The 17,247-nt window shown below is 44.1% G+C and overlaps 5 protein-coding genes across 5 annotated transcripts; 3 read left to right on the top strand and 2 right to left on the bottom strand.

Moving 5' to 3' along the window:
- Window positions 1-308: 308 nt before the first annotated feature.
- Window positions 309-5,997, top strand: IL334_005797 (1,3-beta-glucan synthase component FKS1; the record flags this gene model as incomplete). Its single annotated transcript, XM_062937505.1, has 7 exons — window positions 309-600; window positions 651-766; window positions 814-1,569; window positions 1,619-4,677; window positions 4,723-5,275; window positions 5,322-5,829; window positions 5,879-5,997. The coding sequence occupies 7 exons, from the start codon at window positions 309-311 to the stop codon at window positions 5,995-5,997; spliced, it is 5,403 nt and encodes a 1,800-aa protein (XP_062793556.1).
- A 1,053-nt stretch (window positions 5,998-7,050) lies between these two features.
- On the top strand, window positions 7,051-9,373 carry IL334_005796 (uncharacterized protein; the record flags this gene model as incomplete). The annotated part of the gene is made up of 11 exons (XM_062937504.1): window positions 7,051-7,124; window positions 7,208-7,290; window positions 7,350-7,416; window positions 7,484-7,604; window positions 7,681-7,688; window positions 7,751-7,933; window positions 7,993-8,014; window positions 8,070-8,283; window positions 8,344-8,510; window positions 8,576-8,702; window positions 8,763-9,373. 11 exons carry the CDS (start codon window positions 7,051-7,053, stop codon window positions 9,371-9,373), a joined length of 1,677 nt encoding a protein of 558 aa, XP_062793555.1.
- A 220-nt stretch (window positions 9,374-9,593) lies between these two features.
- Window positions 9,594-10,238, bottom strand: IL334_005795 (uncharacterized protein; the record flags this gene model as incomplete). The annotated part of the gene is made up of 2 exons (XM_062937503.1): window positions 9,594-9,850; window positions 10,133-10,238. 2 exons carry the CDS (start codon window positions 10,236-10,238, stop codon window positions 9,594-9,596), a joined length of 363 nt encoding a protein of 120 aa, XP_062793554.1.
- A 2,315-nt stretch (window positions 10,239-12,553) lies between these two features.
- Window positions 12,554-14,141, bottom strand: IL334_005794 (uncharacterized protein; the record flags this gene model as incomplete). The annotated part of the gene is made up of 4 exons (XM_062937502.1): window positions 12,554-13,360; window positions 13,488-13,661; window positions 13,740-13,916; window positions 14,040-14,141. The coding sequence occupies 4 exons, from the start codon at window positions 14,139-14,141 to the stop codon at window positions 12,554-12,556; spliced, it is 1,260 nt and encodes a 419-aa protein (XP_062793553.1).
- Window positions 14,142-14,832: 691 nt separating this feature from the next.
- Window positions 14,833-16,515, top strand: IL334_005793 (uncharacterized protein; the record flags this gene model as incomplete). Its single annotated transcript, XM_062937501.1, has 6 exons — window positions 14,833-14,967; window positions 15,025-15,185; window positions 15,269-15,362; window positions 15,538-15,748; window positions 15,858-16,042; window positions 16,165-16,515. The coding sequence occupies 6 exons, from the start codon at window positions 14,833-14,835 to the stop codon at window positions 16,513-16,515; spliced, it is 1,137 nt and encodes a 378-aa protein (XP_062793552.1).
- Between the last annotated feature and the right edge of the window lie 732 nt (window positions 16,516-17,247).

Genomic DNA, 17,247 nt, shown 5'->3' with positions numbered 1-17,247 from the left:
GGAACGGCGAATATCAAACAAGGATAATTATCTCACATTGACGGATATTCACTACCTGTAGTCACACTTGTGGTAGTTTAGTGCTTTTCAACTTTCCTGTAGGTGAGTAAACACTTATCCTTGTTCCCCAAGATACGATCTTTAGGTATTGGTTGAAAAAGGTAGAACAGCATAGACCTCGAAGGTCATAGCGTCCTATAGTCTCTCATATTGTCTCTTTGTTTCGTATACCATTACTTGTTCGATAAACACAAACACAATCACTCTCGCTGTCATCTGCTAACGCCAACGTCTAGAGCTCTTTAATCATGTCATATAACCAACCTCCCCCTGGTCCCAAACATCAACCCTCTTCCTATTCCTCAGGCTCATCGGACCCATTTAATGGTCATTCACTGCCTTATGACAACGCTCCTCCTCTTCCCACCAACGCCGGCGCTTATGGCCATGCCGATGCTACGACGAACCCCGGTGCCGGTGTAGCTCCTCCCGGTCAAGCGGGTCAATATGCTCCTTACTTTGATACCGAAGCTGAGATGCGGGGACGGATGGAAGGTGGTGGACGAGGAGCAGAGACTTGGGCCAGTGATAGCGGTTACAGTGGGAATGGTGAGTAATCGTCGCATAGGATATCATCTGACTCCTTGTAGATGGCTACTACCAATCATCTGAATACCACGGTCAACCCGGTTACGTACCTTCTCGAGCTTCTACCCCTACTTTCACCGAAGGAAGCAGAGATGGGCATCGACCCAGAGAGCCTTATGTAGGTTGAACATCCTTTTATCGACGTCCATCGCTGACCTGTCACAGCCCGCATGGACCCAAGAGGCAAATATCCCCTTGTCCAAGGAAGAGATCGAAGATGTCTTAATCGACTTGGCGAATAAATTTGGTTTCCAGAAAGACTCCTCTCGAAACGTTTACGACTTCTTGATGATTCAATTAGACTCGAGAGCATCTCGAATGTCACCTAATCAAGCTCTTCTCACTCTTCATGCTGACTATATCGGTGGTGAACATGCCAATTACAGAAAGTGGTACTTTGCGTCTCAACTCGATCTGGACGATGCCATCGGTGCTGTCCAAAACCCTGGTCTCTCAAGAGTCCGATCGGTAGCAAGAAGGGGTAAGGGCGCCAAAGGAAAGACCGCTCCAGCTACTGCTCAAGAGAAATCACTTGATTCCGCGACAAACCGATGGAGAACAGCTATGAACAACATGTCTCAATACGATCGACTTCGACAAGTAGCGTTGTATCTTTTATGTTGGGGTGAAGCGGCTCAAGTCAGATTCATGCCAGAATGTCTTTGCTTCATCTTCAAATGCGCCGATGATTACTACCGATCACCTGAATGTCAAAATCGAGTCGAAGCTGTGCCCGAAGGTCTCTACCTTCGAGCTGTGGTCAAGCCTCTTTACAAGTTCTTAAGAGATCAAGGCTATGAAGTGGTAGATGGTCGATTTTTGAAACGAGAGAATGATCATGACAAGACTATCGGTTATGACGACGTCAACCAACTCTTCTGGTACCCAGAAGGTGTCAGCAGAATTGTCCTAACGGATAAGGTGAGCTAGCAACCCCTGGGTCGAATAACATCAGCTGACCCAAATGTAGACCCGTCTCGTCGACATCCCCCCTGCTCAACGATTTATGAAATTCGACAGGATCGACTGGAACAAGGTTTTCTTCAAGACCTACCTCGAGAAGCGATCCTTCTTCCATCTCCTTGTCAACTTTAACCGAATCTGGGTCCTTCATATTTCCGTCTTCTGGTTCTACACTGCTTACAACGCACCTTCAATCTACTCTCAGAAGGGTTCAACAAAAGCCACCACTCCTATGGCCTGGTCCGTCACTGCTTTAGGTGGTGCCGTTGCCTCATTGATTATGATCGCCGCTACTCTTGCTGAATTCTCTTATATCCCTACTACCTGGAACAACACTTCTCACCTTACCCGACGACTGATCTTCCTCCTTATCATCCTCGGTATCACCGGTGCTCCCACTATCTACATCGCTTTCTGGAATCAAACAGGTCGCATATCATTGATTCTTGGTATCGTCCAATTTTTCGTCGCTGTCGTTGCTACCGCCGCTTTCGCCACCTTGCCCTCTGGACGAATGTTTGGTGATCGAGTTGCAGGCAAGTCAAGAAAATACCTAGCCAATCAAACGTTCACCGCTTCTTACCCTAAACTATCAAGGAACAGCCGAGCCGCTTCTTTTTTACTCTGGTTCTTGATTTTCGGATGTAAATTCACTGAATCATACTTCTTCTTGACGTTGTCTTTCCGTGATCCCATCAAAGTAATGGTTGGAATGAAGGTGCAAAATTGTCACGACAAATACCTTGGTAGTGGATTATGTACAAATCAACCCGCCTTCGCTTTAACGGTCATGTTCGTCATGGATTTGACCCTCTTCTTCTTGGACACTTTCCTCTGGTATGTTATCTGGAACACCGTCTTCTCCATCGCAAGAAGTTTCGCTATTGGAATGTCAATCTGGACTCCCTGGGCCGATATTTTCGCTCGATTGCCAAAGAGAATATACGCAAAAGTTCTCGCCACTGCTGATATGGAAGTGAAATACAAGCCAAAGGTGCTCGTCTCACAAGTTTGGAACGCCGTCATCATTTCCATGTACCGGGAACATCTCTTATCCATCGAGCACGTGCAAAAACTACTCTATCATCAAGTTCAATCCGACCAGCCTGGCAAACGAACTCTCCGAGCCCCTGCCTTCTTCATCTCACAAGGTGACAAGGGTGTCAAAACGGAATTCTTCCCTAAAGGAAGTGAAGCAGAACGACGAATCTCTTTCTTTGCTCAATCCCTTACGACTGCCATTCCCGAACCTATCCCAGTCGAAGCCATGCCAACTTTCACCGTTCTTGTCCCTCATTACTCTGAGAAAATCTTGCTATCCCTTCGAGAGATCATCCGTGAAGAAGACCAAAACACACGAGTCACCCTTCTGGAGTATCTCAAACAGCTTCACCCAATCGAATGGGACAACTTTGTGCGAGACACCAAGATTTTGGCGGAAGAATCAAATATGTTCAACGGTACCAATCCATTTGGCGGTGACGAAAAAGCGGAAGCTAAAAAGGCAGATGATATTCCTTTCTACACCATTGGTTTCAAATCAGCTGCTCCTGAGTACACCTTACGAACCCGAATTTGGGCATCTCTTCGTGCACAAACTCTTTACCGAACGGTCTCTGGTTTCATGAATTACTCCAAGGCTATCAAATTGCTCTACCGTGTGGAGAATCCAGAAGTAGTACAACTCTTCGGCGGAAACACAGATCAACTTGAACGTGAACTCGAACGAATGGCTAGACGGAAGTTCAAATTTGTCGTTTCAATGCAAAGATACTCCAAATTCAACAAAGAAGAACACGAAAACGCTGAATTCTTGCTCCGAGCTTATCCCGATTTACAAATCGCTTATCTCGATGAGGAACCCCCTAGGAAAGACGGTGGTGAATCTAGAATCTTCTCAGCTCTCGTTGATGGTCATTCCGAAATATTACCCAACGGTAGAAGAAGGCCCAAGTTCAGGATTGAATTACCCGGTAACCCAATTTTAGGAGATGGTAAATCCGATAACCAAAATCATGCTATCGTTTTCTACCGAGGGGAATATCTACAACTTATCGATGCGAACCAAGACAATTATTTGGAAGAATGTTTGAAAATCCGAAATGTCCTTGGTGAATTCGAAGAGTTCAGAGTTTCAAACCAATCGCCTTATGCTCCCAACGGTCATCAACAATTCGAGAAATTCCCAGTAGCCATTTTAGGTGCCAGAGAATATATCTTCTCCGAAAATATTGGTATTTTAGGTGATATTGCCGCTGGTAAAGAACAGACTTTCGGTACCCTCGCTGCGAGATCCTTGTCGTTCATCGGTGGTAAATTACATTATGGTCATCCTGATTTCCTCAACGCTATCTACATGAATACCCGAGGTGGTGTATCCAAGGCACAAAAAGGATTACACTTGAACGAAGATATTTATGCCGGTATGATGGCTTTCGGCAGAGGTGGTAGAATCAAGCATTCAGAGTATTATCAATGTGGTAAAGGAAGAGATTTGGGTTTCGGTACTATCCTCAATTTCCAAACTAAGATCGGTACTGGTATGGGTGAACAAATGTTATCACGAGAGTACTACTATCTAGGTACCCAACTACCCATCGACAGATTCTTAACCTTTTATTACGGTCATCCCGGTTTCCATATCAACAACATCCTCGTCATGTGTTCGGTACAAGTATTCATGCTCGCCCTTGTCTTCCTCGGAACATTGAACAAGCAACTCGTTGTGTGTAAATACAGCTCTGCTGGTGATATCTTACCCGGTCAAAGTGGATGTTACAACCTTCAACCTGTGTTCAAGTGGATCAAGCGATGTATTATCTCCATCTTCATCGTCTTCTGGGTCGCTTTCGTTCCTCTCTTCGTGCAAGAACTTACCGAACGAGGCGCTGGACGAGCTATCCTTCGACTTTGTAAACATTTCTTATCCCTCTCACCGGTATTCGAAGTGTTCTCTACGCAAATCTACATGCACTCGATCTTGAACAATTTGACATTTGGTGGAGCGAGATATATCGCTACTGGACGAGGTTTCGCAACCACCAGAATCTCATTCAGTATCCTTTAGTAAGTCAAGCCTTTCTTCGTACGAACGATGCTGACCTTACGCAGCTCCCGATTCGCTGGACCATCCATCTACCTCGGTCTTCGAACACTGATTCTTCTTCTTTACATCACTCTATCCGTCTGGGTACCACATTTGATCTACTTCTGGATTACTGTAGTCAGTTTATGTGTCGCACCGTTCCTGTTCAACCCTCATCAATTCTCCTACTCTGATTTCGTCATCGACTACCGAGAGTTCCTTCGATGGATGTCCCGTGGTAACTCTCGAACTCACGCCAACTCCTGGGTTGGCTATTGTCGATTATCGCGAACTCGAATCACCGGTTTCAAGCGAAAGAGACTCGGTCTTCCTTCAGAGAAGCTATCCTCCGACGTGCCAAGAGCTCCTTGGAAGGCTATAGTCGTCGGCGAGATCATTGGACCTATTTGTCTCGCTGCGCTCTTCGTGATCTGTTATCTTTTCGTAAAATCGTTTACTGTGGATGGGAAAACTCAACCTGGTCTATTGAGAATCGCCATCATTGCTCTCGGTCCTATCGTCTTCAACATGGCCTTATTGATAACTCTTTTCTTGATCTCCGTCTTCCTTGGTCCTTGTGTGAGTAACTTTTACTTTTTTGGTGACCAGCGCTGACCCAAAGTAGCTCAACTCATACACAAATCAATTTGGAGCTACTATGGCTGCCATCGCTCATTTCGGTGCAGTTGTCGGTATGGTCGCATTCTTCGAGTTTTTATGGTTCCTCGAGTTATGGGACACTTCCCATGCGGTATTAGGTATCATCGCCGTTATCTCTGTCCAACGATGTATCTTCAAGATCCTCATTGCTGTATTCTTATCAAGAGAATTTAAACACGACGAGACAAACCGAGCTTGGTGGACAGGTGTATGGTTTAATAGAGGATTAGGATCGCACGCTTTGTCCCAACCCGCAAGAGAATTTATTGTTAAAACTATCGAAATGGGTCTTTACTCTGCCGACTTTATCGCCTGTCACTTGTTGCTATTCCTCTTGACCCCGCCCATGTTAATACCATACTTTGATCGATTACATGCTACCATGTTGTTCTGGTTAGCTCCAAGTCAACAGATCAGACCACCGATCTACAGTTTCAGACAAAGAAGTCAAAGAAGGAAGATTGTCTTTACATGTAAGTTCACTGCGTTCGGTATCCGGATTGCGCTAATAACATTTCACAGATTCAATCGTCTACATCCTTATTCAAGCTATCTTTGTCGCTTTGATAGTGCTTCCTTTGTTGTTCAAAGGTGTCATCGGACTTACCCCCGATTCAGTGCCTTTCGGTGCCGTCATTTAATCCTCATTTTACGAACTCCACTCTCATATCAATCTCACACACGAACCTAAAACAACGCATAAACGATTTTTCATTGCATGGACGGATAACTTCTAAACTTTATGGACACTCTCATTTGGTATCATGAAAACCTTATGAACACTTTTTATTCCCTTCGATATGTCTCACGATACGTAGTGTCATTATTTATGTGATACGATATATACCCCAAATCTTTTCTTTACCTTCCTAGATGTTCACGATGGAGATGGGATAAGTAGTATGTTCTCTGATGAATTCTTGATCATTATTGGTTTTGCCAATCATAAGAGGGTCATTCCATCATGAGAGCAGTGCACCTTGTTTCATGAATCTAGTGTATACGGACCTTGGTGGACCTGTTTCAAGTTCAAGTGGATGATGGATGACTTATATACATTTCAGATAAAGGTACTGAGTGGCGTTCTTCACAATAACATAGGTGTTTCATCGTTCACTCAAACCCCGTATTATACCTACGCTTGTTCCTTGAAATCCAACAAAGGGCTAGATCATGTTTTTTTGTTGTTCGGGTCAGCACTAGCATGATGTTGATCGAGCTCACTATCGCTCCAACGAGGTATCATGGATACTCTTACCAAGTATCTCCCTCAAAACGTCACGCGTTACAAATATGGCCACCACCCCTGAAACGAATATACTCACTATAAAGAAACCCCCTTCGTTTTTACGTTAATAACGCGTCGAAGATCACTTGTCTTAACTTTTGTCAGGGAATAAAACGATCGAATCTTTTGGCCACTGATATGGCATATATACATATACATATAAACAATAATGAAGCATGAATAATTGCTTCTGATATCTTAATATCCCCACCTTGGCAGCATATACTGAGAAGTTATCGACAAGGACAAAGTACACGGTTCAAAGCACACTCATTCATTATTCATTCATTGCAAAATCGATATAACAAACCCCCTCGAAGGGAATAAAAGTTCGGTTATTACCTCCACATTCCTTTGCCATTTGACAGTATAACATTTGTGCCCTACCACAACAATCCTCGACGATATGTTGTATTCTGCTTTACTCTCATTGTCAATCTTGGTTTCCTCCTTGAATCAAGTAGAAGCATGGGTTGATCCGTAAGTACAATTCTGCTTTTACATATCTAATCGCTTGACGCTTGTTATCAAGATTGACTGACTCTCTTTATGATATCGTTAAGCTTCTTCGTTGTTCAACATGGACCAGATCTAATCACTAGCAGGATAGACCCTGTTATCAACCCAGGAGCGGTGTCTTCTCATGGCGAGTAAACCGGTATCGATCAACTGGTAAGGCTCCAGCTGATGCTCAAGCTCATTTAGTCCACTCTATCATCGGTTCATCGGCTTTCAAACCTACTTACACCTATGAGAACTCAATGTCTGGAAAGTGAGTCTGTACCTCGGATTTCTCTTATAGAAGAGCTAAACTGATTATTGTTGTTGTGATCGACTAGATGCACAACTGCTAATGTTGACATTGATCGATCAAACTACTGGACACCCCAGTTGTACCGAAAGCGAACAGATGGCAAATTCGATTTGGTAAAGATGAACAGGGCAAATACATATTACCTTGTAAGTGTTTCTCTTTTCCTCACCCTCTAAATCAATGATACAACAGCTCACGTCGATCGTGATCTCCCACTCATAGGTAAGACGGTATGTACGATCATCTCGTTACCCTCCCCTTGGATTCTGTTCACTGATTAACATGCATATAGAGGAAGTCAGACCGAAACTGTACACGAGTTCCCACCTGGGTTCAGAATGATCGCTGGTAACCCATCACGAACGACCTACAACGCATCTTCATATGCCGATAATGCTGTCAGTTACGTCTGTTTGGGAGTCAATGGAGCACCTGAGACAGGTGCCTTCCCAACTCAAAGCTGTCCCAGTGACCTGTGAGCAATTTCTCCTCAAATTCGAAATCCACGTAGCTGACAATGACTGCTTCTCATAGACGTGCTCAGGTCTTCTTCCCTGTAAGTTGAGATAACTGGGTCATCGATCACACATAGCTGACGGGAAACTCATCAGAACTGCTGGAATGGAGTCGATAATTGGTTACCAGGTAGCGCTCACGTCGCTTACCCGACTACTCAAGGATACAATTCAGGTGGAAAATGCCCTTCAACTCACCCCAATAGAATCATGAGTATCTTTTACGAGTTCCATTTTACGGACAACTTCGCATATACTCCTGGTGCTAGGGTTTGGGCGACTGGAGATGATGTTGGATACTCTCTTCATGGTCAGTCAAATAAGTCGCAGGATTCGGGATGTTCTAACGCTTTTTGAGGCGTGCCAATAGCGGATTTCACTTTTGGGTGGCCTAAAAATTTTCTCTCCGGTATCATCCCTTATGGCGAGACTTGCGCTGTAGATTTCAGTTTGGAAAATTGCCCACCACTTAAGCCGCACTTGGTGAATAACGGGTCAGCTTGTACCCCTGACGCAGGGTTCCAGATCGTCAATGAGGTGAGCAGCTTCCTACTTCCATCCATAGTGGTTCGGCGCTGAACCGCATTCAATCTTTTCTGTAGGACATCGGTACCAACGGTCCTGTAGCTAAGTTACCTGGAAATAACCCTGTGTGGGGACGAAGCGGCGCTAAGGTGCCCGATCCAAACTATAAAGAGACTGCTTCTTTCTCTACTTCCACCATAGCAGGTAAGTACATGAAACAACAAACTACCGTATTGGCTGCAAAGCTGATAGGAGGTCTCGCAGTGCCTGCCGGATGGAGTAAGCTTGGGTGTCTCGCCGAACCATCTGGCTCGAGAGCTCTCACAGCCGCTTCTACCACAAGTCAGACCATGACTCCAACACAATGTATCAACTATTGTGCATCCAAGGGATACTCATTAGCTGGAGTCGAATGGTCTGTAGAATGTTATTGCGGTAATACAACGACGAAAACTTCACTATCGGCAATCAACAACAACTTGGCTTGTAATATGCCTTGTAACGGCTTAGATTACGCAGCTGGATACTGCGGAGGTTCATCTTTATTGACTATTTATCAAAAGACGGGTAACACTGTAGCTTCTTCTGCAGCAAAAGTAGCTTCCTCGAGCGCTAAACCATCTTCTTCAAGTGTTAAATCATCTGCGTCAAGTAAGACTTCCACTTCTACTACGTCCAAAGCTAGTACAACGTCCAAGGCTTCCACAACTACCTCAAAAGCGAGTGCTACCACAATCAAGTCTTCTACTTCATCTTCCAGCTTGAAATCTACCTTGATCGCTAAAGTTGCAAGCTCAATAGCGAAGACCAGTACTGCATCTGCGTCTGCTTCCACTACGAAAGCGGCAATTCACAAACGTCGCTTGCATCACTAAAGCTTTCATATTTGCAAAAATGTCCAGTTAGACGAGTTTCATTTCGGGTTTATGAAATTGGGAATGTACTACTGCTTAAACATGCATTTTCATCCCTATACGTTCGTCATTATCTGTAACAGTAGGACCGTTGTTGTATGAGTACCGTACTCTGAGTGGATTCTGCATGATCACAGGCAGATATGTCATGGATGGTTGTGCATGTCCAGCTTATGAAAGGTCATCGCACAGCTTTGATATTTACTACTTTAGGCCAACTTGACCTGCTCCTCGAACAATCTTTCCACCCATTGATCCTTTTCCGAGTCCCGCTGGAAGCATGTAATCCACCGTCCTCTTGTCCAGCTACCAAGAAGCAGTCATCTATCAAGCCTACACCTCGGTTCTCTCTTCCTTTACCAGGTCGAAGGATCTTAGGCATCGTGAGCGAACCATCTTCGGATAGTCTGATGAAAGCTACCGAATCAACCTTTTCACCTTTTATACACCTAGAAGTAGCGATGAGAGCGTTTGAGCGTTCATGATGTGATAGTGCTTGCAGCGAGTGTCAGGGGTTGTGTTGATTCTTTGGCCATGTCGATTTCAAATCCAACAGGAAGAATGCTATGAGCTGAGATAAGGCGAGACGGTTCGTCTTTGGTCAAACCGTGATGAGCAACGGTACAAGATAGAGCGCTCGATGTGTACAGGTGTCTCGCTACATCAAACCAGATTGATGGTAAGTGTTTAAAAAGCTCAGTGAACAAGAAGCTGACTCACCATCTTTCGAAATGATCATTTGTCTAGGTCCATGTCCTTGAAGCACATCTTCTTTTCCTGCAATCTCCCATCCTGTGATCTGATGTTCTTGCCTGATAGGCTTCATCCTCAATACTACCCCGTTACCGGTACCCGCGACCCAGCATTCATCTTGACACGGGACATCCACGCATTGATGGGCCAAAGGAGATCGACTACCAAGTTGAGGATATCTGATGAAGTTTGGCGCTCAAGAAGAATTCTCGAATGTACCATCTTCGTTTCATAGTGTCAAAAGAGCTGAGCCTCCAGAATACTTCCTCACGTGCCAGCGTAAATAGTTAATGTCTCTCCTAACGATGCATTCAACCTCCATTGAAAGAAAAATTCACGTCGTTTTTTTTTCTTGCCATATCGCCATTCTGTCCGGCAAGGATTGGCCTCAACAATTGTATCGGGCATACTGGAAGATTGCATCATAAGGTTGTTTACGATAGGTGTTTGACTCTGCTGAATATCTTCATCTGTCTTAGCCGCAAGATATGATAGCATGAGCATGAGACTTTGCAATGGTTCAGCCTATACCCTTGCAAACCCATCTAAGTCAGTCACAAACAGCAATATGGGTTGAAGTGCAATCATCTCGATGATCACTTTGATCGAATGGAGAATGTCAGATCAACTACTGATACTATCCACCCAGCGGGACTCTTTGATTATATCATATGACATGGATACATAGTTGCTATAGATCTATCAGGTAAAACTTGAAAAGAGGTAATTTGACCACCAAGCGCTTGGATTGAGCATTCGTTTAGTATAATAAATAAAGGTGACCATCTCTCATAATGGGACAGTTCACCGCCTCACCGTGATATTTACCAGTTCAGCAAAGAAGGTGGAACTGATAAATATACTGGATGAAGAAACCCCAGATCAGAGTAATTGACAGAGATGAACGCTGATATATAGTTCGATAAAGGGCTTATCAAATCAGAATAATTGACTAACGCTTTCCGGACACTGCGCCACTCGTTTGGCAATAACAACTCGATGCCACAGGGATGTATGAATCATTCGATGCGATGACTTTACCCCATCTCATTCAGCACAGTCCTTAAATGATATCGGTGGTATTGTACTTTGGGGTATATGCAGCTACGCATACAAGGCTAGAGACTGTTCCAGGTCTAACGCTCGCAGAGAACGTGACTGATTGATACGCTGTTTTAGCAGAAGTCCATTATGATTGTCTACAACACTTACCTTCAATGACTATGCATGCAGTCAAGGGATACCCTTTGTACTCCACGACAGTTTATGGATTATCCATTTCGGTAGATTCGTAGGATGCTATCGAGTAAGATAATAGTCTAATGACTCCATCTGTCTGGATCGTTGAGCCTGAAGGGAAACTGGTATATCTTCTCTCATCAGCACTCGTTAGCGGGTCACCCGTATTTCCGATCATATACTGGTGGATAGTAAGACTGTATAGGAAATGAATTTGCGGAAAAGTATAAACTCACATGATAGGATCACATAGCTTGCCCTTCTGGTTCTCGATGATACTTATGGGTAGTAAAGGTGTGTACCAATGTCGATCGTTCGTGCAAATTGAAGTTGGAGTCGAAGGTCGAATATGGTTCAAAACCAACAGTACCAGCTACCAAGAACGTAGATAGTATTGGCTAGCTTCGACTCAAAGTCGAGGTGATATAAAGTTTCAAAATCTACGAAATGCGCGACGCACCTGCCCATAAAGCAATCACTACAAAAACCAAGAAAGCAAGAACAGTTGAAATGACATGGAATGATGGGGGACAAGGTGGATACACAGCCAGAACCTATCAGCATCGGGTTTGAATAAAGCCTAAATTGGTCGGGGTAAATTGAAAAGATACTGACAGATTTCGATAGAGTATAGGAGAGTAGTTCATATCTCCTCGATTTGGTATTCCTGCTCACCGACCCTGTAAGCTGACTGGAGGATGATACCAGTGATTGACGAGGGATGAGCAACGTTGTTGCAGGCCTCATTCGCGTGGTCGTCGTCCACGATTCACACCCAGAACAACGTTAAAAGACTTTGACTTATCATCTATATCCGAAAAATGAAATGTATTGGTACGGTAGAAGAATTTGGAAACCAATGTTGTCCTTGATGGGGGAGCTGAAAGCGAGAATCGAGAAATGCTGTTTTTCAAGTTGACAACGATCCACAAGTACACAATGATTCGCGCCATCCATATACATATGTATACATATATTAAATGATTTCAGATGTGATATGCTCCTTTATCGCGACATTGGAAACTCACTTTCGTCAATAACCATAACATACAGTACGTTATTTTGGATACGAACGCTACCTACACCACTCATGTTTGGACGGAATTGGTACGAACAGAAACATCACGTTTGGTACCAGGAGAGACCTCATCAAGTACTCTCAACTTCCTTTTTCCTACTTTCGATCAACCCTTTCAACGTGTTCAAACCTTTCAAAACACCTTGATCTGGACCTTCACCTTCTGCCAACCAAGTATGAGCGAAATCTATCATTTTCACCCTGACAGGAGGACATTTCTTCATCAACTTTTCATCTTCTTTCGTTCCGTCATCTATACCATCATCTTCGTCTTCATCTTCTTCATCATCATCCGCATCGGAAGTACTCTCATCATCATTTGAATCTACTGAGCCATCGTCTGAGAAAGCTGATCTCTGAGTTTCCAGTCTTGGTGATTCAGTAGCTTTCAATGCTTTGATAGCTTTCTTAGCTTCATACCTATCTATCGATTCTGATAATTTTGCTGGATCACCTTCATACACAATTAAGACTGATCCACCGACAAATCTAATTTCCAATTCTGACAAGACCGTTATCAAGTTATTTATCTCCAATAAGACCAAGTCGAGCACCTTTACCAAGAGACTGGGTGTGATGGCATGATTCGAGTATGATTCTGAGGATTGATCGGCTGATAGTGGTGTAAGAGGTATTTCGGTAGTGCTGTCCACTGCATGAGAGGAAGATGATTCAGCGATAGAAGGTAGGTGCGACTCTCCTGCTCCGGTCGTTGACGCTGTGGTAGGCGCGGGTGAAGGAGGGACAACAAGCGAAGAGATAGAATCACTTGGAAGAGGGAAGAACCGAATCATTCCAGAGGGGAGTTGTGATGAGCTAATTGATTTGCCGAAAGACTTGGGAGTGATGATGTATTTCTGTGTAGGTGAATGCCATGTCTTCGAGTTATGTCAGCATATGCGATCACGATGATTAGGGCTGAAGATGAGGGAATTGCAACGACGATCTCGAAACGGAATTTCCTCCGGGAGTGGGCATGAGAACAGAGGATTGCTATTCACTCACTTGGCATCCTGTCAACCTAATTCCGGTTTCATGAGTGGTCGTTTCCCTAGCTTGTTTATCCATTCTACTTTTCTTCTCCTCGGAAGCATCAGGTCCATAAAGTACCGTACCAAGCTTGACATCCAGTATGTTCGGATGTGCAAATGCGTATGATAGATTTTCGATGACAACTGACTATAACATCATGGTATCAGACCATCGTATACCGCCAGATCTTATTTATTTCATGAGTAAGATTAATTTTAGACATACCTCTGGTACTTGCTCTTTCCCTTCTGCTTTTTGTAAATCACCCGAAGAAGATAGTTGACCTTCCAGACGAAGTGTTCCGAAGAATTTGGGTATAAAAGGTTTCAATTGTCTTATCGAGTCTTCTCTTGATGCCGAATTGAGCATTTGATAGAATGCTATCTCTCTTGGAAGAGCGGGCTGATGTAGCTCGTCCCATCAGCTGAATCTTTTCAGCACGATATCGTGAGAGTGTATGAAGAAACTTGCTGGGGGGACTTCGATGGTATGGACAGAGCTGCGTTGATTCACGCTTGGACTCACCTTGATCACCAACGAACCGGAAGCGTCAGACATGACACCCTCATGACCTGCAACTTGATTGGCCAGTGGCGTAGATTCGCCCAGTGATAATGGAAGAGGCATATTGATGTGATAACAATCTCTTATGGGTCAGTCACCACCTGTGTTTGATGAAGTAAGTATATCTGATGAATGGAATACACCATATTTGAATACCAAGAAACAACAGCAACAAGCATTCGAATGGTCCCATGCACTTTGATGCTACACACGTGTTTTCATGTTCCGACGGAAAACAGATCCTCACATTGTATTTTTACTTTATCAAGAAAACAAACAAACAAACATATGAAAAAGATACCAGATGTATCTGGGACTGGACAGAAAGACCATCTCATCACCATGTAACAAAGCATATGCATGAGTAAAGTATGAGATCACTGATCGAAACACGATGAATCCACCCTCTCCCACCAGAATAAAAGGACTTTTCAATGGATATTATTTCCTTTTTACAAGATGTCATCATATTATTCACTTTTTCCCGTGCAGTGCCAAGACATTTGTAACCAGATCTCCTCGCTTTTGCCCTTTGTTGTCTTTTTTTTTAATTTCCATCGAATGAACTATTCAGCGGCAATTGATCATCGCATCGAAAAAACTAATCACTTTAATGCCTTCATCCGTTTGCAATTGCCCATCGCTTTGTAACATACATTTGCATATTAAGAATACAAACTTACGTAGATAACATAGGAAGCGCAAACACTGGTAGACTAGTCGAAACAGTCCAGCCAAGCAATAAATCACCAACATGCCTATGCCGTGGCAGAAATCGCAGACGACATCTTCGGGTGGTCGTGTGACCACTTCAACATCTGCAAAATCGAGAAGATTGAGGATATTCCTAAGCTATGCTCCTGATTGGGCATTAACGATCATCCTATGGGTAAGTAGAATCCCCCACCGTCTGTGACAAGATGCTGATCGTGATTTCGGCGCAAAGGGAGTATTCTATCTCCTAGATAAAATCAATGGATATAGAAGGTTGTTTGATATAACGGATACTTCTTTGGCACATCCTTATGCTGATCCTGAAAGAGTCCCAGTATGGTTATTGGCCGTTTTATGTGGTGTAGTTCCAGCTGTTATCATCATCGCAGTAGCGTGAGTAACCTCTCATCTCCCCCTTGGATCTTCCCGCTGTGGACCAAACGTTCTGGCTGATGATCTATTGGATTGATTTCTAGTGCGTTTAGAAGATCGTTTTGGGATGCCCAGTCGGCTTTGTTAGGATTGATACTAGGATTGGGGTTGACGGCAACTTTCACCAACATCGTGAAGGTATGTCTCATGTTTAAAATCTTCAGCGCCTGCCCTTTCCTTGTCCATCTCTTTACCCCTCATCTGAGAGAACTCCGTGTGGTGCCTTCGATTGGCTTTCAATCTTCTGAAGGAGTTTGCTTTCATCCTTCCATCACTTCTTCCCGTAAACTGGGTAAGCTCACTCTTCTTTCAGATTACGGTCGGCCGACCTCGTCCAGACATATTCGCAAGGTGTATGCTGCCCGAAGACTTGACGGAAAACCCTGTGCATGGACTCACTTCATGGACAGTATGTACTCAGCCTGATGACTCGATGTTGAAAGAAGGGTTCAGGAGCTTTCCTAGTGGTCATAGTAGTTTCGCTTGGTCTGGAATGTGGTATTTGATACTCTATCTAGCTGCCAGTGAGTGCGACCGTGTTCCTTTCTGACCCTGCGGGATCTATCTTGCCTCAAAGACAAACCTCGTTTCGCCTTCACCATATGCAGTTGAGCTGATTCACTTGGGTCTAAGAGATGAGAATCAGTAATCGATCAGGATACACATACAAATCGTGGCTTCTCCTGGCTCCTCTGTCATGCTGTTCATTGATCACCATATCAAGAACAATGGATTATAGGCATCACGCTACTGACGTGATCGCTGGAAGCATAATTGGAATTATAGGAGGCTGGTACGCATACAGACAATACTATCCTGTGAGTCGATTTGCCGCTTGGTACGCAATGTATCGTGGACTCTCCCCTGCCGTTATCCCTTCCACACTGAACGAAAGCGTCGCCATCTCCAGAATGTAGCTAATTAATCATGATTCGTCTAGCCCATCGGCCATCCCCAATCATATAAACCATATTCACCTAGAATACCCAAAGATGAGGAAATCCCCTTGCATCATCGACACGATCGATCCAGTACAGAGGGTATGCTCAAATCCACTACCAAACCTGATACGCATCATCACCCAAGTGGAAGTTCAGGTGGGAGTGCGACCATGACAGGTCAACCATTAGGCACCGAAAACCGATATCGTCCGGGAGGGGAATGGACATCTGTCAACGTAGGTGATAGACAGCGATATCAGAATGGAGCCGGTAATAAGGTCGCAGGGAGCGGAGATGACTATGGAGAAGCGCAAGAAACCGTCGAAAGACCAGATGATACGACCGCTTAGGATCGCAAGCTGTAAATAGAACGAGGGAAGGGTAACAATGTATACACGTATATGATCATCGCAAAGTGTAGTGATGATCCGATTCGATCGACAGCCTTTGTTGGATCACAACCGCGGAAAAAGTTCAGACTGGCGGGACAATAGCGAGGAGGGAACATGCGGAAAAAGCCTTGATGTCCAGTCTTTGAGATTATATTGTTGAAGGTAAAAAAAGCGTAGACCTGTTCTTCTACTTTTGTTTCCTTGTCTTTTACTTCTTTTTTCTGCTATCAGCTTTCTCTTATCATTTCTTTCTCTCATCTAGGCCCCTTACCGAAAAGATTGAGATGTCTAGAGGAACTGGACGAAGACGCTCAGGACGAAGGAGAGGAGGCAGAAGAAAGCAGAAACATTGAATCGTCCCAAATGAACAAGAGAAGAGAGGCCACCGGAGAAACTCAACTTGCTGATCAGCTGATGGTCCCCGGGCCTGCACCTGAATCTTGAAGCAAAAGCCTCCCGTTAGGAGGTTGAGAGTACCTATGCACTGTCAGACGGTATGATAGATCTCCTACCAATTGGATTGTACGCGACTTTGAGACTAATAGATAAAGATGCAATGGTCATTATATTGGGTTGTGGAGTGAGTTCAGGATCATCATTTTTCCATTCTAACAGATGCACTGATTCGTATTGGTTTTTTGAAAAAAGGGTATGATTACGATGAGAAGAATGATTGGAGATGCTAATCAA

This window comes from Kwoniella shivajii, chromosome 8 (assembly GCF_035658355.1).
Source record: "Kwoniella shivajii chromosome 8, complete sequence".
In the NCBI taxonomy this organism is placed as follows: domain Eukaryota; kingdom Fungi; phylum Basidiomycota; class Tremellomycetes; order Tremellales; family Cryptococcaceae; genus Kwoniella; species Kwoniella shivajii.
This window is presented reverse-complemented; position numbering and strand designations above follow the sequence as displayed.